The sequence below is a fragment of the Salmo trutta genome, chromosome 4 (genome assembly GCF_901001165.1).
Source record: "Salmo trutta chromosome 4, fSalTru1.1, whole genome shotgun sequence".
Lineage (NCBI taxonomy): Eukaryota > Metazoa > Chordata > Actinopteri > Salmoniformes > Salmonidae > Salmo > Salmo trutta.
This window is the reverse complement of record NC_042960.1, coordinates 51,402,781-51,427,654: the sequence shown is the minus strand read 5'-3', so window position 1 is coordinate 51,427,654 and position 24,874 is coordinate 51,402,781. Positions and strand designations below refer to the sequence as shown.

At 44.6% G+C, this 24,874-nt stretch overlaps 1 protein-coding gene across 6 annotated transcripts in view; it reads left to right on the top strand.

The window, feature by feature from the left end:
• The first annotated feature begins 1,331 nt into the window (after positions 1 to 1,331).
• LOC115192555 (F-BAR domain only protein 1) overlaps positions 1,332 to 24,874 on the top strand; it is a 39,274-nt gene continuing 15,731 nt past the window's right edge. For 4 of the 6 annotated variants that reach the window (XM_029751193.1, XM_029751191.1, XM_029751192.1 and 1 more), the window contains exons 1-2: positions 1,332 to 1,469; positions 16,289 to 16,339. In XM_029751193.1, coding sequence (XP_029607053.1) covers positions 16,313 to 16,339 — 27 coding nt within the window. In that variant the 5' untranslated portion in view covers positions 1,332 to 1,469; positions 16,289 to 16,312. Of the gene's footprint in view, positions 1,470 to 1,558; positions 1,663 to 16,189; positions 16,340 to 24,874 lie in introns of those variants that run through there. The other 2 variants (XM_029751190.1, XM_029751189.1) reach the window with 2 other exon arrangements.

Sequence of the window (24,874 nt, the reverse complement as noted above, 5' to 3'; positions counted from 1 at the left end):
CAAGGACTATTTTTCAGTTTCTTTTATACTGAAAGTATACTCTAAACTTGTTTGATATATGTGTTGTGGTCCTTATGAGTGCCCCTCTGTCTATCCCGTTGCCTCACCCCTCTTCCTCTCTCCCTCTCTACCAGGTGTGAGGTGTGTGGCTCCACCTGCTGTCAGAAGGCCTCACTTCAACTGGCACATGAAAAAGAACAACATTGACGACAGCTACAAGTTCCCCTGCAAGGTCTGTGGCCGGTACTTGGAGAAGAGTTACAACCTGACCGCTCACCACCGCAAGGTCTGTGGCCGGTACTTGGAGAAGAGTTACAACCTGACCGCTCACCACCGCAAGGTCTGTGGCCGGTACTTGGAGAAGAGTCACAACCGCAAAAGCCACCCTAACTCTGACTAGACCTTGAGCTTAACCATCACACCCCCGACACTGAATCACCCCTCACTGCTACCCTAGACCCAGCACAGCAGTGACACCACAGCCACAGCCAACTGATTTATCCTTGGAGTGACATGAAACAATGAGGCTGTATTTTGCTCCACTTTTACACCTGTAGATATGTGTGGCATGTCAGTGTCCCTTTATTGACTGTAAATAATAGTCCTTTGGTCTTTTGTGACCCAAGTGGCCAGCAGGTCAGTTTCTCTATGCTGTCCATGGACAATGTTCATACTGAAGTCAATCAGTCTCTTTCATTCTTATATGTGTTTTGGTAAAGAAGGGTAATGATTTTTATTTAAATAAGCAAGTCAGTTAAGAACAAAATCTTATTTTCAATGACAGTGGGTTGACTGCCTTGTTCAGAAGAACAGATTTTTACCTTGTAAGGTCAGGGATTTGATCTTCCAACCTTTTGGTTACTAGTCCAACTGTCTAACCACTAGGCTACCTGCCACCCCAGGAAGACTACCTTTTGGTTTTGCATTTGTATACATATTTTACTATGCAGCTTTATTTATGAGGAAAGTATGTCGAAGGGAGGGGGAAAATAAAATGTTTGTTACATTTTGTTCTATGACCTTGCACGACCTTGAAAGACAAATGACATTACACATTTTATCTATGAGGAAATGTGAATATATTATTATACACCCTTTAATCTGGCTTTCAATACGTCCGTTTTATTGATGGAAGCCCACGTTGGCCAACACAGCCGTGTACAAACAGGTGGGCGTTATGTTTAGAATAATATTTTTTTATCCAATTGGCGCATAGAAATTGTCGAGGACCCGCCTCCAAATGGTTGCTATGCCTACAACATCGCGCTCTAGGCTTGATTGACAAGTATGTCAACCAATAGGGACAGATGGGTGGGAATTTGCGCGCACACTGAAAACTGCCTAGAGATATTGTACCTCTGCCTACTATCAAATCACTTTGGGCATTATACAACTGTGGCTGGAGCTGGACAGGTGAATGACTGAAGATGGAAAATGTACTATAAAGGTTTTCCAGAAAAAAAATACAGGTAATGAACTATTATTTAGGCTGGGTCCTGTAAAATAGCTTGCTTTGTAACTAGCGCGGGGAACTGCATAATGCCTTGCCGTCTTCAGCAGCATGACAGAAGACAATGTAGAATTCAAGCTTGCACGCTATCAGTAGCAGACAACTGACAACGTTTTGACCTAAGCTTGCTGCCAACCTTTAGCTGGATATTGGTAATGTTATATTATTAAATGATCAGAAATATAGATTAAGGTGTACTTGTTATATTTGCTAAGTAGACCGTTTGATGGCTAATTATGGAAAACTACTCAGGGTTAAGTGCCATGCTCAAGGGCACATCGACAGATTCCGGTGACTGGCTCAACGCTCTTAACCGCTAGGCTAGGCTACTTGCCGCCTCATCAAATGTATTATATTTAAAGGTAGCGAAATTAGAGACTCGGCTAATCGAATGCTTTGACAATGTTTATTTTGATCATGAGAAACTTGTTTGATGATGTTGCTGGTTGGAAGAACTAAAAGTCACCTCTGACTGTCACTGTTTTGGTGTTTTTCAGGGGGGTTAACATTTTATTAGTATTTTTTTTACTGTGTGTGTGTGTGTGTGTGTGTGTGTGTGTGTGTGTGTGTGTGTGTGTGTGTGTGTGTGTGTGTGTGTGTGTGTGTGTGTGAGAGAGAGCGAGAGTATATCCCTTATATTCATCTTGGTAGAATCATATCCTCCTGGGATAGTCCAAAATTTCAACAGCAATCAATGACCTCAGAGAGACTTATCTAATGACCATGATGTTGATAAAAGGTCTATAAAGTTACTGTGACTTAAAAACTGTTACAGAAATTGCCAGGTTTTCTATTTAGCATTGTATGGAATACCCCGTGTAACATTTTTTATTTTAAATAATCAAGATAGTGGATGTAAAATTCCACATTGACACCTGTTCTCCAATTGTGTTTTAACCTTCTCAAAGTAATATATATATATATATATATATATATATATATATATATATATATATATATATATATATATATATAATGCCATTAGCTCTTATTCTAATGCAACTAGGCTTATATGAAAATGCTGTAGGAGAGGTTGATGAATGCACACTTGATGTTGTTTCTTTATTCAGATTGCAATCTACATGGTTTTCTAAACAGAGAAGAGACAAGTTTCTTGATCGGTGTTGAAAAAGTAATATAAGTACTGATATTGAGAGTAAAGTAATATAAGTACTGATATTGAGAGTAAAGTAATATAAGTACTGATATTGAGAGTAAAGTAATATAAGTACTGATATTGAGAGGTGAAGAAAAGCCTCCCTTATGTCTTGATCAAGTGAAGCCGTCTACTCTGCTGGTGCTGAGTGGTGAGAGAGCGTAGTGATTCATGGATGTGTGGGTGGGACTGGGAATGAAGACATGTGAGGTGGAGGAGTTTCAATTAGATTAAGAAATATATACCAACTTCATGGCCTCTTCCCAGTTGACTTCATGAGTAGTTGAGTATTTAGTTATGTATTCCGCAAAGCATTTTATCTTTCAAAAAAGCATGTTTATTTATGAGTTGCACTCTGAAAGCTTAACCTACCTTTCTGTCTCATCTCTATTAACTTTTCATTATGGAGAGGCAGATATTCACCTGATAATCATAGTGGGAAATATGGGTAGGTTGAGGTCCAGTTTCTAATCAGGTACCTATTGAAGCCAGCTCAACATCCCTTAACTCAGAACCTCTGCATCTGAAATCATAACCATCCAGTCGTTCTGGAGGGGTGAGCTGAGGTTGTGTGGTGCTTGCTGCTGCTGGTCCCAGTAGGTAGGCCCTTACTGCTGGAGATCACACTGAGCTTAACAGTGGAGGCTTTTACCCCCGCCAGGCCTGTTGATCTGGGGCCAGGCAGGCACCTTAGCAGCCTCTCTCTACCCGCTGCCATCATCAGGTCCCTGCTAGCTCTCCTCCCAGAACAGAGACACATCTGTAGCATGCCACAATTACAGCACATTTTTCACCGTCAGACACTATCCACATCACTCAGCCTTGCCTCGGCCCCTAAAAGGCTGCGATGTGGGGAGCTGCAAGGAGGGAGAGAAGAAAGGCAAGGCCAGGGGGAATAAGAGTCCTACTTTGCATTTAGATTAGAATTGACTGTCTCGCTCTGTATTTTGCTGTTGATTAGCCTAAAGCCTGATCAGAGCCTTCCTGCAGAGCCCGCCACCTCAGCCTGCGAGGAGAATACCATATCAATATAGGGGGGCTAACTCCGCTCTGCAATCAGAGCACTCAATTCAATCATTTTATGGCGCTGGGGAAAATAAGCTTATCACTTGATCCTTAACTAGAATCCTTAGTTGCTACATACATTTTAGAACTTATAAATTAATCATATATATACCCATTGATTCTTTAAGAATATAACTTCTAAATGCCTCATGAACTTTGTTCAACTGTCGTACCCCATCAGAACCCCAAAATGTAAGCTTGTTTTATGCCAATGTTTGTAAACAACGTAAATGTAAACAAACACTGTATAGCCTCAAAACATGGTGAAAATTATACATTTGATCAGTCCTTAGTATTTGGTATTTTATGAGGATCCCCATTAGCTGTTGCAATAGCAGCAGCTACTCTTTCTGGGGTCCATAGCTTTGTCTATGAATTTGAGAGTGGTTACATTTCCCCAACTCCTATCTTTTTAGTGAAATGGGGAGAACGCTTTATTGTTTCAATTAAGGATTCTAGCTTTAAGGATTTTCAGTCCTCATGATTTAGCTGGCTCCCTCTGCCCTCACAGCTGGCCCATACAGTATAGTATGGTGCTACTGTTGTTGGTGGTGAATTAATTATGGAGATCCCCTGCCTGTAATGTAAGCTACAGAGCTGCTGGCCGTGGACTCCCTGGATCTTGCCAAGCAGGGCAGTGCCTGAGCCTGTGTAGCCGGTGGCCATGCTACTAAGCATAGGGTCTCTAGCAGATGGATCTCTCTGGCCACGAGTATCCACCGTGGGGCTGGCTGCAGGAACAGACCTCTCTATGTTGGGTTACGGGTTCACTTCAAGCTGTGATAAGTGGAGCTCAATAATAGACTTTCCCAGGTCGAAATGCATCACAGGTTGTTGACATAGTGACTGACTACTGTGACGTTAGATCTATTTTGTGGAATTCCAAATAATATGGGATGTTTGTGTTGCAGTAGGAAAGGAGGAGATTTCGGATGTTGTTCAGCACCTTGTGTTACCATTCATGTTTCTAATCTGGGTCACTCAAAAGCACATGGTGACCCAAAAGGGAACCATGCTGAAGGAGATGAGATGGTGCCTCTTATTTTTTTTTTCTGGTCTCTGTTTTGTCATCTCAATTAGCAGCTGGACTATGGAAATGTATTCTTACCTAATCGATTTGTATGATGTTTTGAATGTTTTGTTATGCCATGTTCAGACATCCATTCTGAATGGACTGCCAGTGCTCACCATGCTGTCATGCTCTACTCAGTGCTGGGTCTGTGCTGGAAGTGATGCTTGGCAGGCTGGCTCCTTGTCATAGACTGTACTGTACTGGACTGCACCGTATGTTACAGGGAAAACAACACATTCAGCTCCAAACAATGAGGTGCATGGAGGAGAGCATACTCAGGTTCTGCCTGATTATTCTTCTGCTGCCTGGGTAGAGGAGGGAGAGAACATTTGACACTACCAGAGGTTTGTTCATATGTACAGCTTGATGGTGTTGACGTCCAAATTGATGCAGCAACAGCACATTACATCAAGCCAGTGAATAGGGAAATCAATGATTGCATGTAGGCTACGTTTAATTGCAATTCTGATGAACATGGGCCTTTGTGCTGAGACTGTTCTGATTAACATAGGCTTTGTTGAGAGTGCCATCCTGGCTTCATTAGGGAATGCATCGGCGACATTGTCCCCACAGTGACGGTTCGCTTCTTCCCAAATCAATCTGGATTAACACTGAGGTTGGCACTAAGCCAAAGGACAGGGCTACTGCACACAGGGCTAACCCAGACAACCCTTACGCAGGGGCCCCATCTAAATCAACGATGCTGCAGTGGAGCGGGTCGAGAGCTTCAAGTTCCTCTGTGTCTAAATCACGAAAGACTTGAAATGGTACACACACAAGTGCACAGTCGTGAAGAAGGTGCCTCCTCCCCTCAGGAGGTTGAAAAGGTTTGGTATGGGCCCTCCAAATCCTCAAAGTTCTACAGTTGCACCATTGAGACCATCTTGACTGGCTGCATCACTGCTTGGTATGGCAACAGCACCGCCCTCGATCGCATGGCGCTACAGAGGGTGGTGCAGACAGCCCAGTACATCACTGGGGCCGAGCTCCCTGCCATCCAGGACCTTTCATATCAGGCTGTTTTGAAAGAAGGCCCGGAAAATTGTTAGACTCCAGCCACCCAAGCCATAGACTGTTGTCTCTGCTTCCGCACGGCAAGCGATACTGACATCAGTCACTGGTTTCATCAATAAGTGCATCGATGACGTTGTCCCCACAGTGACCATACGTACATACCCCAACCAGAATCCATGGATTACATGCAACATCCGCACTGATCTAAAGGGTAGAGCTGCCGCTTTCAAGGAGCGGGACTCTAACCCTGAAGTTTATAAGAAATCCTGCTATGCCCTCCGACGAACCATCAAACAGGCAAAGAGTCAATACAGGACTAAGATTTGAATCGCAGTACACCTGCTGTGGCAGGGCTTGCAAACTGTTACAGACTACAAAGGGAAGCACAGCCGCGAGCTGCCCAGTGACGCAAGCCTACCAGACGAGCTAAATTACTTCTATACTCGCTTCAAGGCAAGTAACACTGAAGCATGCATGAGAGCATCAGCTGTTCCGGATGACTGTGTGATCACGCTCTCCATAGCCAATGTGAGTAAGACTTTTTAAACAGGTCAATATTGACAATGCCACAGGGCCAGATGTATTACCAGGACGTGTACTCTGAGCATGCGCTTACCTCATCACTAAGTTAAGGACCCTGGGACTAAACATCTCCCTCTGCAACTGGATCCTGGACTTCCTGACGGGCTGCCCCCAGGTGGTAAGGGTAGGTAACAACACATCCGCCATGCTGATCCTCAACACTGGGACCCCTCAGGTGCGTGATCAGTCCCCTCCTGTACTCCCTGTTCACTCACACCCAGACAGCCGGGGCACGACAAAGCCTATTCCCCCTGAGGAGACTGAAAAGATTTGTCATGGTTCTACAGCTGCACCATTAAGAGCATCCTGACTGGTTGCATCACTGCCTGGTGTATGGCAACTTCTCGGCCTCTGACCGCAAGGCACTACAGAGGGTAGTGCAAAAGGCCCAGTACGTAACTGGGGTCAAGCTTTGTGCCATCCAGGACATCTTACCAGGCGGTGTCAGAGGAAGAACCTAAAAATTGTCAGACTCCAGCCACACTAGTCATAGACTGTTCTCTCTGCTACCGCACAGCAAGCTGTACCGGAGCGCTCCCCTTAAGCTGCTGCTACTCCCTGTTTATTATCTATGCATAGTTACTTTAACTCTACCTACATGTCCATATTACCTTGACTAACCGGTGACCCTGCACATTGACTCTGTACTGGTACCCACTGTATATAGTAGAGGTCAACCGATTAATCAGAATGGCCAATTTAATTAGGGCCGATTTTCAAGTTTTCATAACAATCGGAAATCGGTATTTTTGGACGCCGACAATAATAATATTTTGTTTCACCTTTATTTAACTAGGCAAGTCAGTTAAGAACACATTCTTATTTTCAATGACGGCCTAGGAACGGTGGGTTAACTGCCTTGTTCAGGGGCAGAACGACAGATTTATACCTTGTCAGCTCAGGGATTCAATCTTGCAACCTTACGGTGACTAGTCCAACGCTCTAACCACCTGCTTTACATTGCACTCCACGAGGAGCCTGCCTGTTACGCGAATGCAGTAAGAAGCCAAGGTAAGTTGCTAGCTAGCATTAAACTTATCTTATAAAAAAACAATCAATCATAATCACTAGTTAACTACACATGATTGATGATATTACCAGTTTATCTTGCCTGTCCTGCGTTGCATATAATCGCTTAGGTACACGTTGCTCCAACCATAAACATCAATGCCTTTCTTAAAATCAATACACAAGTATATATTTCTAAACCTGCATATTTAGTTAATATTGCCTGCTAACATGAATTTATTTTAACTAGGAAAAATGTGTCACTTCTCTTGCAACAGAGTCAGGGTATATGCAGCAGTTTGGGCCGCCTGGCTCGTTGCGAACTGTGAAGACTATTTCTTCCTAACAAAGACAGCCGACTTCGCCAAACGGGAGATGATTTAACAAAAGCGCATTTGCGAAAAAAGCACAATCGTTGCACGACTGTACCTAACCATAAACATCAATGCCTTTCTTAAAATCAATACACAGAAGTATATATTTCTAAAATTTCTATATATTTCTAAAATAAATCCAGGTTAGCAGGCAATATTAACCAGGTGAAATTGTGTTACTTCTCTTGCTTTCATTGCACGCAGAGTCAGGGTGTATGCAACAGTTTGGGCCGCCTGGCTCGTTGCGAACTAATTAGCCAGAATTTTACGTAATTATGACATAACATTGAAGGTTGTGCAATGTAACAGGAATATTTAGACTTAGGGATGCCACCCGTTAGATAAAATTTCACTGAAAGGAAAAACGTTTTGTTTTCGAGATGATAGTTTCCGGATTCGACCATATTAATGACCTAAGGCTTGTATTTCTGTGTGTTTATTATATTATAATTAATTCTATGATTTGATAGAGCAGTCTGACTGAGTGGTGGTAGGCAGCAGTAGGCTCGTAAGCATTCATTCAAACAGCACTTTCGTGCGTTTTGCCAGCAGTTTTTCGCTGTGCTTCAAGCATTGCGCTGTTTATGACTTCAAGCCTATCAACTCCCAAGATTAGGCTGGTGTAACCGATGTGAATGGCTAGCTAGTTAGTGTAACAGTGTAGGTTCCGTCCCTCTCTTCGCCCCAACCTGGGCTCGAACCAGGGACCCTTGCACACATCAACAACTGACACCCCACAAAGCATCGTTACTCATCGCGCCACAAAAGCCGCGGCCCTTGCAACGCAAGGGGAAACCCTACTTCAAGTCTCAGAGCGAGTGGCGTCACTGATTGAAACGCTATTAGCGCGCACCACCGCTAACTAACTAGCCATTTCACATCGGTTACACTCACCCCCCCTTTGACCTCCTCCTTTTTTCCGCAGCAACCAATGATCCGGGTCAACAGCATCAATGTAATAGTGTAGGTTCCGTCCCTCTCTTCGCCCCAACCCGGGCTCGAACCAGGGACCCTTGCACACATCAACAACTGACACCCCACGAAGCATCGTTACCCATCGCGCCACAAAAGCCGCGGCCCTTGCAACGCAAGGGGAAACCCTACTTCAAGTCTCAGAGCGAGTGACGTCACTGATTGAAACGCTATTAGTGCGCACCACCGCTAACTAACTAGCCATTTCACATCGGTTACATTAGCGGGGTGTGCGCTAATAGCGTTTCAAACGTCATTCGCTCTGAGACTTGGAGTAGTTGTTCCCCTTGCTCTGCATGGGTAACGCTGCTTCGAGGGTGGCTGTTGTCGATGTGTTCCTGGTTCGAGCCCAGGTAGGAGTGAGGAGAGGGACGGAAGCTATACTGTTACACTGGCAATACTAAAGTGCCTATAAGAACATCCAATAGTCAAAGGAATATGAAATACAAATCGTATAGAGAAAAATAGTCCTATAATAACTACAACCTAAAACTTCTTACCTGGGAATATTGAAGACTCATGTTAAAAGGAACAACCAGCTTTCATATGTTATCATGTTCTGAGCAAGGAACTTAAACGTTAGCTTTCTTACATGGCACATATTGCACTTTTACTTTCTTCTCCAACACTTTTTTTTGTTGCAATATTTAAACCAAATTGAACATGTTTCATTATTTATTTGAGGCTAAATTGATTTTATTGATGTATTATATTAAGTTAAAATAAGTGTTCATTCAGTATGGTTGTAATTGTCATTATTACAAATAAATAAATAAAATCGTCCGATTAATCGGCATCGGCTTTTTTTGGTGTCCTCCAATAATCGGTATCGGTATCTGCGTTGAAAAATCATAATCGGTCGACCTCCAGTATATAGCTTCGCTATTGTTATTTTACTGCTGCTGTTTTAATTATTTGTTACTTTTCTATTTTTTGACTTAACCAACAATGCAGTTAAGAAAAATAAGCGTTAAGGGCTTGTAAGTAAGCATTTCACTAAGGTCTACACCTGTTGTATTCGACGCATGTGACAAATAAAAATGTGATTTGGTGCATCAAGTCTGACACCAACAGGCTCCTGAACAGCTTCTATCCCCAAGCCATGAGACTGCTAAATAGCTTAAGGAATGGCTACACAGACTGAGTTGACCCTGGTATTAAGTTTTTGTTTATTTTTGCACTGTCTCTATGCACACTCGCAGGACTCCACACACACATACACTTAATTTGCTCACACACATTTACATTTAAGTCATTTAGCAGACGCTCTTATCCAGAGCGACTTACAAATTGGTGCATTCACCTTATGATATCCAGATTGGTGCATTCACCTTATGATATCCTGATTGGTGCATTCACCTTATGATATCCAGATTGGTGCATTCACCTTATGATATCCAGATTGGTGCATTCACCTTATGATATCCAGTGCATAACATGCACACATTTATACTGACTCTATGCACACACACTCACATACAATCATCATATGCACTACTGCTACTTTGTTTATCATATATCCTAATAACTAGTCACCTTACCCCTATACATATCTACCTCTGTCACGCCAGTATCCCTGCACATTGTAAATATGGTACTGGAACTGACCATGTATGTAGTTTCTTACTTTCTTGTGTTCTTATGTTTATTTCTTGTGTGTTTTTACAGCCAGCTCCACGTGGCCAGATGTACCAGCCACTGTTGGGTGACTCACAGACATGGCTCTGGAAGCATCGTCATTGGCAGTTGGGCAGGGAGGGTAGTGGGTACTGCAAAATGGGTCTAACGGGGGAATTCTCTCCTCCTGTCCCTGCCAAATCAGGTTTGATGAAGGACAGAGCAACAGATTCTGCAGTGCAGTAGCTACTCTCCCTGTCGCTGTCCTTGGAAAACGCCTACAGCTGCGACAGTTTGGCAAAACGAATCATAGATGTGTTACACCTGAGATTGGGGATTTAGCTATAGGTCACTGCTTTTAGAGCTCTACTCCTACATCAGTCTGCCATTTAGTGTAGGAGAGTGTTGATTGGTGGTAGCACTTTTCTCATTTCTCTTCCATTTGTCTTGTTCCCCTCTTCTCAGTTTGTTCTGTCTAAAAGCCTTAGGCCTGTCTGTTCTTTTACATGTCTCGTTTCACTATCCACCCACCCTTTCTTTCTGTTCCTCTCCCACCTCACTGCCTCTGCCAGTGACAGATGGGACTGTTAATAGCCTAGCAGACCGTATTCACTCGATTCTTGGCCGAGTCAATACTTTGACCCATTTTCTCTCTTCTCCAAGATGGAGGAGGCGGATATCTGGGGTTGTCATTAAGTCAGTGAAGGTGGGAGTTGGACAATTTCCCCCCCAGCCTCATGCCTTAACAGAGATGAGCTGAAGGAGGGTGGTGTGGGGATATAAGGACCAGGCAGGGAGCTTCTGCTGAACTGTCAACCCAGAGAGAAGCATCTGCCAGTAGCCCCACTTCAATTCCCTCAACCACGGGGAAGAGAGAGGGAGGCTCAATATGGGTGTAGAGATGCCATTTATTTGCTGCCAAAACAAGAGGATGGGGACAGTTTATTGGGGGGGGGGACTGGAAGGGGCTTTTTTTTTTAAGCCCTCATTTTTTCTGGTAGTCCATCTGGTTCTTGACAGTATGTGTTTGTTGGCTCTTTCTATGGCATTAGCCTGCAGCCTGGGCTCTAGGTGCTGATGTTGTCTTCTCCACTGCTGTGTGCTGCTGATAGCGTAACGTTGCCCTGGCTGTGGTCTTCCACTGAGCCACCACTAGCCTGTCTGACACTCTCACAATCAGCAGGGGAAAGGGCAGGAGCCTAGCCTAGCCTAGCCAAGCCAAGCCCAGCCAAGCCCAGACCAGACCAGACCAGTCCAGGGTGGAGGCAGCACAATGTTTTACTGTTTCAAACTCACTAATGCTAATCTGGTGAGCCAGAAAGGAACTAGGCCTACTAGCCCTTATGTGCTATTTGAATTATTCCTTATCAGTCCACCCACCTCTGAGCTGTGTAACATGTAGAAGGCTGTTTGCTCGCTCTAACTCTCTCTCTGACCCTCTGTGTGAGACTCAGTGAGTCAGCTTGTACCAAGTGGTTCCACCACAGTACCTTCTACATCAGCCCACCATGCTCAGCTCCTGTGGAATATTAATTATCAGAGGAATCCCAATGCACAACACTGTTCTAATCTTTGTTTACCAAAAAAAAGAAAAGGCGATAAATACGATGTTGCCAGCCAAATTGACCAGGAGGGAAAAAAATACTGTAGGCAGGCTATTAGCATGTTCACCCACCACAATGTGAGCTGGAGGCAGTATGCGTTATGAAAACATACTTAATTGTTTGAAACCTGAGTGTTCTATTTCATATTATGAGGCACGACTTGCCTTGCTTGAAAATCCGACCATAGAAACATGGAGGCAATTCTGTTATAAAGACTAAATAGGAGGCGCATGAGTTTCAAGTTTGGGGAAGCATGCAATTTATCCTAACATTTCTAACCATCTGCATGCCAGTTGTATAAACTGCCTCAATTTTGCTGGACCCCAGGAAGAGTAATGGGGATCCATAATACATACAAATACAGTGCATTCTGAAAGTATTCAGACCCATTGACTTTTTCAACATTTTGTTATGTTACAGCCTTATTCTAAAATGTATTAAATTGTTTGTTTTTTCTTCATCAATCTACACACAATACCCCATAATAAATATTCAGACCCTTTGAAGCTTTGAAGCGCTTTTGGCAGCAATTACAGCCTTGAGTCATGGGTATGACGCTACAAGCTTGGCACACCTGTATTTGGGGAGTTTCTCCCATTCTTCTCTGCATATCCTCTCAAGCTCTGTCAGGTTGGATGGGGAGCATCGCTGCACAGCTATTTTCAGGTCTCTCCAGAGATGTTCCTTTGGGTTCAAGTCCGGGCTCTGGCTGGGCCACTCAAGGACATTCAAAGACTTGTCCCGAAGCCACTTCTGGATTGTCTTGGCTGTGTGCTTAGGGTCGTTGTCCTGTTGGAACGTGAACCTTCACCCCAGTCTGAGGTCCTGTGTGCTCTAGAGCAGGTTTTCATCAAGGATCTCCCTGTACTTTGCTTCATTCATGCTTCAATCCTGACTAGTCTCCCAGTCCATGCTCCTGAAAAACATCCCCACAGCATGATGCTGCCACCACCATGCTTCACCGTAGGGATGGTGCCAGGTTTCCTCCAGACGTGACGCTTGGCATTCAGGCCAAAGAGTTCAATCTTGGTTTTATCAGACCAGAGAATCTTGTTTCTCATGGTCTGAGAGTCCTTTAGGTGCCTTTTGGCAAACTCCAAGCGGGCTGTCATGTGCCTTTTACTGAGGAGTGGCTTCCGTCTGGCCACTCTACCATAAAGGCCTGATTGGTGGAGTGCTGCAGAGAGAGTTGTCTTTCTGGAAAGTTCTCCCATCTCTACAGAGGAACTCTAGAGCTATTTCAGAGTGACCATCAGGTTCTTGGTCACGTCGCTGACCAAGGCCCTTCTCCCCTGATTGCTCAGTTCGATTACAGGCTCAAAATGGCCAGAAACAAAGAACTTTCTTCTGAAACTCGTCAGTCTATTCTTGTTCTGAGAAATGAAGGCTATTCCATGCGAGGAATTGCCAAGAAGCTGAAGATCTCGTAAAACGCTGTGTACTACTCTTCACAGAACAGCGCAAACTGGCTCTAACCAGAATAGAAAGAGAAATTGGAGGCCCCGGTGCACAACTGAGCAAGAGGACAAGTACATTAGTGTCTAGGTTGAGAAACAGACACCTCAAGTCCTCAACTGGCAACTTCATTAAATAGTACCCGCAAAACACCAGTCTCAACGTCAACAGTGAAGAGACGACTCCGGGATGCTGACCTGCAGATCCTCCTCTGGTCGCTCTCAAAGCCACACTTTTTCTTTTCTAAAACATCCAATTTTGTTGTTTTCTAGGTCCACAATAATGCTTAAACCACAACAGGAGACCACTTTTGATGTCTGGGAAAAATGTAAGAAATGTTAATTTGTGAGTGTAGTTAGCCTTTAATTCTAGTGCACCTGCACCTAGCACTGTTTGATTAGTGTGTTTCTGTAACACATTTGCAAAACGAATACCCACTGGATTGATGCAAGTAATCATATCATTCTGGTAGGCATACGCTACTTTGTAGCTAGTTAACATTTAATTGAGTAGGTTTTTGAGAAAGCCTTTCCATCTACCAGAAAACGGTTATAGCCTGTCATATCTGGATGTTTTACTTCATATTATGAGACCTGCTTTAACTTGCTTCTAAGAAGCCAAGCCAAAATCCGACCATAGAAATGTTGAGGGAAATATTTATAAACACTCCTGTTCTATTGGTTTTCAAATCAACTTTATTTCATAGCCTTTTTTATTTTTTTTAAACCCCTTTTTCTCCCCAGTTTCGTGGTATCCAATTGGTAGTTAGTCTTGTCCCATCGCTGCAACTCCCGTACGGACTCGGGAGAGCCATGAGTCCTCCGAAACACGACCCTGCCAAGCCGCACTGCTTCTTGACACAATGCTCGCTTAACCCGGAAGCCAGCCGCACTAATGTGTCGGAGGAAACGGCGTACACCTGACGACCGTGTCAGTGAGCATTGCGGCACGCTGACACGTAAAATAAAAAAATATATTCCTGTGTATAGCCTCCACTACACCACTGATGATTCTAGCCCCACACCAATCTCTCCTCTCAGCAACTATGTGTGAAGCCTGGCACTTTATGCTTACCACTCACCACCACCAGCCAGTGATCCAGCTACACAGCCAAACAGATCCCTCTGTCTAACTGATTCCACCTCTCCTCTATCACCCTGGGTTAGTGTTGGAGAGCAGAGTGGGTACTTGGTAGCTGGCTGCTGTATCTCACTTTCAGCCCTAAGCTGTGCTGCCAAACGAGAACCCTCCAGGGGCCCCATGCTGAGTTAATTAATTGTGTGTGTGTGTGTGTGTGTGTGTACGCGTGCCCCCCTGTCCAACAGCAGGTTGTCCTGCCTGAGCTAGGGTCAGCCACTCCTCTGTGCCAGCAGAGAGAAAGCCCTGCCGTCAGCACAATGTAACACATCCAGGCAGGGACCATACCATCCCCTCTTACCCTCTCCTCGCAGCAAAATAACAGGGAACCTACAGCCTTCCCTGGAGAAACGCTGCAACTGCAGAGTCACACACTTTCTACACTCATACATCTTTGCTATGTGCTTGGAAGGCTACTATTATTCATGATGAGCAGATAGCTAGGAGCTAATTGAGCAGGAATGAAATCCCCCACAGTGGAAGGCAGTGTGGATGGGTGGAGAAACGCTCTAGGGGGTGAGGGGGTCAGGGGGTGTATGTTCAGCTGTTGCTATGTTTCCTCCTGCCTCCAGTCAATTGAAGTCTGCTCTGCCAGAACAGAAGCCCATGGTCACAAATCTCACTTCATAGTCAGAAAAGAGACCATGGTTCTTGTTGAGTCACTGTGTTGTAGAGGCTCTTTGCGTGTGTCATCACCTTAGTAGACCTGCTGCTGTCAATCGCTCCAGGCCCAGTCTGGGAGGTGACTCTGGGCGGGGAGGTGGTTGAATTTGAGGTATGGCTAGGCCCTCAGCTCTTTACTGCACACATGGCCAGAGTGAGTGAGCAGGAGAGATCTTTATTCATCTTGATCGGGAACACTCTCCTTGGTGGCTGTGTCAGATGAGTCTCTCTCCCCCTCCCTCCCCTGTGTCAGATGAGTCTCTCTCTCCCCCTCCCTCCCCTGTGTCAGATCAGTCTCTCTCCCCCTCCCTCCCCTGTGTCAGATCAGTCTCTCTCCCCCTCCCTCCCCTGAGTCAGATCAGTCTCTCTCCCCCTCCCTCCCCTGTGTCAGATCAGTCTCTCTCCCCTTCCCTCCCCTGTGTCAGATCAGTCTCTCTCTCTCCCCCTCCCTCCCCTGTGTCAGATCAGTCTCTCTCCCCCTCCCTCCCCTGAGTCAGATCAGTCTCTCTCCCCCTCCCTCCCCTGTGTCAGATCAGTCTCTCTCCCCTTCCCTCCCCTGTGTCAGATCAGTCTCTCTCTCTCCCCCTCCCTCCCCTGTGTCAGATCAGTCTCTCCACCTCTTTTGAAGTGAACTATTAAACAAACCCTGGCTGACCCCTCAGGACACTCTGGCCTTCATTAAACTAAAGGTGTCTATTGTCTACTTGCTTACGCCAGCTTGTTTTTAATAAGACCGCCTCAGAAGTTTCCACTTTATTCTTTGTACAGTAAAGTGTCACTGTGTCTGTTTTTGGGGCTGAGAGGTGGCTTTTCATGTAGCCCAATACATTGTTACAGTACCTGTACAAAGGGAGATTCAGCCCACAGCAAGAGCAAGAGATCCATAGCAATTCAGCACAGGGAAAACAACAATCCATTTGTAGAGGTGTGTCATTATTGGTGTGAATGTTGGTTCAGTGCCACTGGCTGACTCTGGTCACTGATAGGGGAGAGCAGGGGGCTGTAGCCTTGTTTCTGTCCCATCTGTAACGGTTTTTTTCTTCTCTCACTTTATTGCAGATCCCTATAAAACTCTGAGTGAAGATGGCATTCTTTAAAAACAACTTCTGGGTGAGTCTATTTGATGTATCATTATGTTCTATGAGGATCATTGGCAGCTCAACATGGAGAGGTGAAAACTGACAGTCAGATTGCATTATGCCGATTTGTTTTGGGGGGCATTATTCATGAATACACTAGACCCTTTTACTGCTCATTTCTATGCAGATTGCAGAAGCTAGTAAAAACCCAAACACTCACAGTCTGTATGTGACACTGACAGTAGAAATAATGGGCCTACCCTTCAGATAATGATGCACAACTCTTCTGTAGATGAAGGACACCGATGCATGTAGGTTGACTGGCCAATTCGGTCCGTTCCCTGATTCACACATGAGTCATGATGCCTTACTTTCAGAGTTAATATTCTGTGAATGATACTGAACCACCACCATACAGCACAACATGTTGCATTCTACCAATCTGTCTCCTGAGTGATCTATCTATCTGAATCATAGAGCGGAGGCTGCCTAGTCTCCTTGGTGATGGTGGGAGTAGGGGCACAGGGTTCATTCCTGACACACAGATCAACACAGATCACATCTTTACAATGCCTGGAAAAGGAACCGACAGGAACCACATCAATAAGTTATAGCAGTCCTATAACCTGTACAATAACGGTACATAATAAGCATGACAGCAATGTAACCATGACTGTAGCCCCGCTAGACTGATAGGAGAGACCGGAAAATACATTAGTCAGCTGCTCCAAGGGGGACTATGCCTGTGTTCTGCTCTGCTCTGCACACCTGGCTGAGCTATTTCAGGTGTGTCCTAGTTGTAATACACCACCACTGCCCGCTCACCGTGAAAGGGGAAGGATATTTTGGGAAGGACGCTGTGGCAAAAAGTAAAAGTAACAATTGAGTCAAAGAGGAAACTATACCAGCCATCCATTTAATTCAAGGAAATTAGGTTCCTATCCTTGGTGGAGGGTTTTTATAGGTCGCAACATTTTGAGACTCTAAAGTTGTTTGTGTTGTTGAGGGATATCTGATTATGAAAGTATGTGCTTGTTTGTGTGTGTACATGAAGCCTCTCTCTGTGGTGGATCCCCTCTGTCCTCATTTTGTGGAGTTGTTGTGTTACTGACTGTGACAGAGGCAGAGTTGAGTGTGTTGTTGTGAGGAGCAGAGCGTGCTGGGTTGTCTTGTCTGTTCTGCCTGCCTGCTGGCTGACCAGCAGCAAGTCATGTGATCCTGGCTGCCTTTGTGTGGCTGCAGGCAGCAGGGCCTCCATGCCTATGGAGGGGAGCGGAGACCTCCATTGTGTGGAACGAAGGTTGGTCAAAGGTGCTTCCCTCCAACTCAAACCAGGAGGGATGCAACTCTCTCTGACAGTCTAACACCATTCTGTGTCTACAGGCGGCACTGTGTGACTTCCATATTTTCCATGTAGATAATGATGTTGGCTTCTCTTCCTAGTCTTAATTAGTCAACAGAGGGAAGGATGAGGAACAGCCATCTGTTATGATTAGGTGCATTCTTAATGAAGTCCTTCCTCACTCCAAGTCCTCCCTCCTTTCAGATGGAAGAAGGATGTGTACAGTTTGGGTGTAATGCTCCGTTCAGTGTTTTCATCCCAACCAGTGGCGACCCGTCATTTAGGGCACCTGTTTTGAGCCCCACCTGTTTGGCATTAATACGTGTCACATATCAGTTTGCAAACAATGTAAAAAAACGAAAACATTTGAGTTAATAAAGCCACATACAAACATGGTCTCTTTGCTTTTTTGAGTAAGGCGGCTCCAAAATGCAGGTGTTTCAGCCTAGCTCAGTGCTTTCTGTGGTGGAGGGGCAGCCAGCGGAAATACAGAGCGTAGGGGTTGGTAATCTTCTCTAGTTGCGCTGCGATTGGCTCAGTGTTCTGTCACTCATGGGGACACTACATCACCGCAAAATCTACAGGGAGAGCTTGAAAGTTCAAGCCCCTTGGGTGCTGCCATAGATTTACATTAGATGTGCCCATCCAAGAAAGCTCAAGGTCATTGGCCACAGATAAAATGATGTCAAATCCCATATCTACCGTAGCTTTGATTGGACTGATCATGTCAACATCGTACTTTCAAAATCATAGCTTTCAAGCTAGACAAGCAGTCATGAATCACGTGGACAATCTACTGGCAAATCCTTGTCATATGAAGAGAAATTGTAGATAAAATGTATCGGTGCTTATCGGCCATTGAACATAAACATTACACAACAAGTTGGAAATTGCATATTCAACAATGAGTGGTTTGGAATCAGTAGTTAACTGCAAGCGTTGCAAAGCAATGGGGGGGGTGAGCGAGTTCCGACTGGGGAAAAATTAGTTTTGAACGGTCATCCAACTTGGAATTCCAAGTCGGGAACTCTGGCCTCTTTCTAGAGCTCCGACCTGAAGATCACTGACGTCATGATTCAACCTTGTTTTTTCCCAGAGTTCCCCAAGAAGGGCCGTAATACCACCTTCCTGTTCAAGGGAGCACAGCATAACTGAGTCCAAAAATGTCTTGTATACTGCTGCATAAATAATGTAATATGCCAGGGAGATATGTATACTGTCGCTAAGAAAGTAATACTAAGTGTATGTTGTGTAGTAAGCTGTTTGTAGCCCATGTGCCTCACCCTAATAATTTGGTCTCTTTCTCCCTCATAACTTAGCCTACTGTTCTGACTTGGTGGTGCACATGTAGCCTATAGCCTGTTTTAGACAATATTCAATGATGCGACATTTCTAAGAGCTTTTATTGTCTGCTTATATGCCCCTTTATTTATCCTACAGTTCTGACTTGGTGTACAGGGAGAATACTGTAGGAACGGCCCATGTTCGGAATTGTGTCGCTGTACATTTCAAAAGTGCTGAACAAATCGTTATATTGACTACGGCCTTCTTCGCTCGCTCATTGTCTTAATCGATATTACGGTTTGCCTCTTATGCGCTCATCGTTCCCTTATGCCATAGTTTGTACATCTCAATTGTCAGTAGAAACCACATTTTGTTTAAGCAAGTCAGCCATTTCAGCTATGTTTTTTTTAAAAGGCAGTAAATGAGTCTGAATGAACTGTTTTGCTGCCAGACAAGGCTCCGCTGATGGCCACGTGTAGCGGTGGTAAGGATTCACTGGCATGCATTAAAAAAATCAAAATAATAATTGAGTTTGCCCCACCAAGATTTACATGCTATAATTGCCACTGATCCCAATACAGGCATGTTAATGCCCCTGATATCTAATTCCCCTTTGAAATGGCTGAATGGGTGCTCTCGCATTGAACACCATGAATCCTCTAATTTCTCATTTTTACCGAAGAACGGTCAATTCAGTCCGTTGCTCCAGAGTCTAGACCACTAATGCACTACCATTAGGAATTCTAGCAGGATTGTGTGTTGGATGAATCATCCATGTCTTTTTATATAGTTCTCTGCTAGGCCTCATCAAGGCACACTGTCCATCTGTTCCAGGAAATGGGCCCTGCTCTCCTAGGTGAATTATACCCAACCAATCATTCATCAGCAGAATGAACCCAGTGTTGCCTCTGCTCTTCCCTCGTCAATTTGTGCCTGGCTGTGTCTCTGGGACTCACTGGGCTCTAAGGTCCGGAGCGGACGGATGTAAACCCAGTGGCTGTGACAGATGGGCAGGAATGTTACCAGAGGACCCACTATCTCTCTCGCTCTCTCTCTCTCTATATCTGGAACTGTTATTTGCTCTGCTAAATTAGACGAATGGCAGCAGGATAGTGGATTACTGTACTGTTACATAGAGACATTTCAGGGAATTTGCCTTCAGGTTCCCGAGGCCAGATGCAAATGTTCTGGTGATGGTAATAAAAGCATAAGTGTGGACTGCGGTGTGTTTGGGTGTGTGTGCATTGTGTTCAGTCTCTGTCATGGGTTAGTCCTGAGCTCCGGGTCTCACGTGTTCCACTGGGCTCAATTCCCTCACCTGCGGCCCAACGGGGCACTGAAGCCATTAATCAGTGTGGGGACAGGGACAGGGACCGGTGTGGGCGCTGTGATCTGATCTCAGCATTAAGTGATGTCCAGAGTAGTTCTACACAGGGATACTGCTGGTCTCTCCCAGGCGCTATTGACCAGGTATTAACTAGTGTAGGTGATGGGCTGTTATGTTGACTCAGTGAGCCAGTCCTTTAGATGTGGAAGTGGTGTGCTGAGATACTAGGGGGTGCTTCTGACACTCTTCCGTGGGATTGCCCGTAAGCACAAAACCTCAATGAGTCAGCTAGACGGTCTCTTTCCACGGATACTAACCTGGGTCTATCCAACTATGTTATCATTGTCATACCATATAGGCCTACTATGTCATGTCATTCCACATATTATATACAACTCTGAAAATAGGATAGGAAATGTATAGCACTTTCACATCGGCTGACGTAAAAAGGGCTTTATAAATACATTTGATTGATTTGAAATGTCCTTCACTAGCCAGGCCTGGTGGAGTTGTTGATCAATGGATTGGAAGGCAGGGTTGTTTATTCTGCTGACCTGTGAGAGAGGAACAGACTTTCTGTTCTGTTACTGTGTGCCAGGTTTCACATGTGCCCCCCCCCCCCCTCGCATCACAGTACAAGAATGTCCTGCGACACCGGATCCCCTCACTAAGACACTGCTACTCGCTGCTACTCTGGCCACAGAACCTGCTGCCCATAGTGCAGCGCTACACTGGTGTTCAACCACAACTCCTCTTGTAACTGGCCAAGGAGTGAACCATATTCCCATCCAGGTTACTGGTCAGGGACCGAATCCCAGGTCTCTACTGTAGCGAGCCCCCTCCATTCTCTCTGAGAGGTAACCACACTTACCTAATTAAGCCGGACACGCTCTAGCAGGGGGATCCAGAAACGGCTTCTTTATTTAACCACGCCAGTTCCCAATGATGCCTGATTTCCAGCACACCGTTTAAAGGAGCGTCCCAGGCCTCGTCTGTACAGTAATTAGCTTTGTTCATGCCTGAGGGGGAAAGCCAGGGATACTTCTAATTTGAATCAAGTGAGAGTCGTTAGCTGGCTGCGCTGCACAGTACAAAGATGAAATGGGGCAGCAAGTCTTGGTTGGCTAACTGCAGTGGGCAGGCAGGGAGGGAGAGGGGGGGGGGGGGGAGGCTGCTGGATGTGGGAGCACCGCTCACTGGGTGAGAGTTTAGGGTGTTATGGAAGGAGTGAGTGAGCAGACCCCCTCCCCCAACCCAAACCTCCCAAGGGGCACCGTGCTCCTCAGGAGAAACGGATGGGTCTGGGGAAGTGTTAAACAACGACTGTAGCTAATACCTGTAAAACATGAACCTGGGCATTACCTGACTGGACTGACAGACGATGCTGCTCTGTGTTGCGTGGAGTGCTAATGAATCTCAGCCATGGTGAGAAAGCTGAGTTGTCTGGTTGCCTCCACACAGACCCTCTGTCGCTCCTCTCGTCTCCCACAGATCACATTGTCATTGTAATGAGCTCTCTCTTGCAGGAGCAAAACTTTCTTAGGGGGGCTGCATAAATCAGACCGAAAAATAACTGTCAATGACCGCTGGTCATGGTGTGGAATATGAAACAGGTCTGTGTGATGAATGATCTCAGATGGAACATGATGGGTTCAGCTATAATTCATCATTCTAGTCATGGATTTAACTCTTAGGACATCTTTGGTTTATACGTTTCTTTTAGGGTGTGATACTGACACACCTCGAAACACACACACACACACACACACTAACAAAAACATCACACAAACAAACACGTCTGTCACATTAATGAAAGAGCTGTCATACTTCTCGCCCACTGTGTCTGTTACCTGAGGAACATGCCACTTCGATACAGCTACGACTTTGTCGTACCAGGGTGGGAGAATTAACAGCTGGTTACGAGAATTAGGTTAAGGTTAGAAAAAGGGTTAGGGTTAGCAAACATTTTCTCCTAACCTGCTTCAAAAAGTCACTTGTATTGTGTTTTTAGGGAGTCCTGATGTAGATAGCCTTTTTCTCCTTTCAGGAAACACAACGGCATTATAGGAGTTGTTCATAAAGCCTAGACACCATATTAAATGTACCTCTTGTTTTCATTAGCTGATAAAATAATGTTCATACTAATTTCTAAAGCACAAATGTGTCCATAATTGTCAGCTTCGACTGAGACCAGAGATGGGAATTAGGCCTCAATCTTTAGGCTATTTTGTTTCTGTGAAATAAGCCTTTATTGCCTAGCTGACGAAGGCCTTGGTGTGTTTTTAGCTCCTTTCACAGAGAAGTTATTTGGCACTTGAACCGACTTGAACAGTAGTAGCTTTATGTATAGTTTGTTTGGTTCCTTTTCTGAAATCCACCTGTCACTCATCATTACATTCACTGCATGGATAACTGCTTGGGACCTGGTGATTTGAATATCCTTGTTGCTTTGTTTTCAACTTTAATTTGGCTATTTGCTAATATGTTTTAATGATCACCAATGCCTTATATGATAATACTGTTGGCTATGTTTTAGATTTGTGTGTGGCATTCACATGGGGGACACAGCACCTAGTCAGAGAGGTTAGCATAGTGAAGGGAAATATATACCTGCTTTGTGTTTAGGGCTGAGCAGGGCAGGTCACCTTCCTCTGGGTGCAGATGGGAGAGAGGGGTGGACAAAGACTATGGCATAATTTCACTTCCATAGAGAAGGAACTGCATGTAGTGGTGGAAAAAGTACCCAATTGTCATACTTGAGTACAAGTATAGATACCTTTTTAATAGAAAGTTACTCAAGAAACAGTAAAATACTACTTGAGTAAAAGTCTATTTGGTTGTAAATATACTTCGGTATTAAAAGTACATGTAATTGCTAAAATATACTTAAGTATCAAAAGTAAAAGTATAAAGTATAAATCATTTCAAATTCCTTCTATTAAGCACAGCAGACGGCACCATTTCCTAGTTTTTTTTCATTTACGTATAGCCAGGGTCCCACTCCAACACTCAGACATAACTTACAAAAGATGCTGTTGTGTTTAGTGAGTCTGGCAGATCAGAGGCAGTAGGGATGACCACGTGTTCTCTTGATAACTGCATAAATTGGATAATTTTCCTGTCCTGCTAAGCATTCAACATGTAATGAGTACTTTTGGGTAAAAGGTACATTATTTTCTTTAGGAACGTAGTGAAGTAAAAGTGGTCAAAAATATGAATAGTAAAGTACAGATACCCCAAAAAAACGACTTAAGTATTTTTACTTAAGTACTTTACACCACTGACTGCATGTCTGTAGTTAACTAATCAAATGGGTTTCAACCAGGGATGAAAGTAGATGTAATTTCTTCCTGGTACGGGACCTCTATGTATTACATATAGAATCCATATTAATTCAATAGGATCTCTGTGGGCCTAGTCGTAAACATTTGAAATGTAACTTGTGGCATAAACACAACCAGTCATGACGTTTTCATCTGGTTTTATAAAACAATCACTTCAAAGGGCTCCTTTACTAGGCTACCCGTGCACGTTCATCCACTCACAACATATCTTCTAAACAGTGGTGAACAGAAACAGACATCTGTTACACAAAACACCAGGAAGTGTAATGACATTCAGCGATTGTCATTAGGCCAGAATTGAAGTGTCCATTACTGTCCGCACGCGTCTCTGTGTCGCCCACACTTCTCTGCCTTGGCAAAATGTCAGTGTTCTCGTCAAACCACATCCCATTTTGGAGCTCTACCACCTGTTTTTCATGCCTCTGACATGCGGTAATGATAAACAGTTGCGTAATAGCCCACCGTTTTCTTGACATTTTGTTTTAATTATTGTGATAGGTTCATGTTTTACGGGTACCGTGTACCTCCACTATTTATTTTGCTGGGACAGCGTACCAGACCGTACCGCCTAACATTTAACCCTTGATTTGAATCCAAATTCATTGAACCCTACTGAGGCCATCAGCCCATCACCACTCTCCTGCCTGAGTAGACCGACGTCTCAAAGCAACGATTGTGTTTGTCTGTTTGTTTGGTGTCTGTGTGTTTGGTGTTTGTGTGTGTTTGGTGTCTAACTGAGGGTGGTTGTGGTGTTGGCCTGCTCCTAGCTTCTCTCTGGGAACCTTGGCATTCCAGCCATTACCCTGCTACTTGGGAAAAGTGTGTCTCTCTAGCAGGGTATTTGTAGTGTTGAGGTGCAGCCGCCTGCCAGTCAGGACAGGCTACACAACGGCCCCGCTGTTGACATCAAAGTGGGGGCTTCAAGGAACAGGCTATTTTTAACGCTGCCTCTGTTAACTCTGCTGTTATGTGATGACTCTTTTGTTGTTGTATTGTCTGTAGGAAGGGAATCCTGATTTTAAACTTCTAGTTCACATTGCCTTCCTTATGCCAGTCTTGACAAAATCTGCACAAGGCTGCTAAGGTGCTTGAAGACAAAAGGAGAAAGCTTCTGCACACTTTGGGTCAATGCAAATTCTGATTTAATGCTATTATAGAACAATGGATCTGAAATTTGCATCGACCCTGTGGAAGGACTTCTCCAACCTATGAAAATGACATTTCTGAAGAACAACTCTGCTTGCAGTCGGCCTGTCTATGAAACATGTA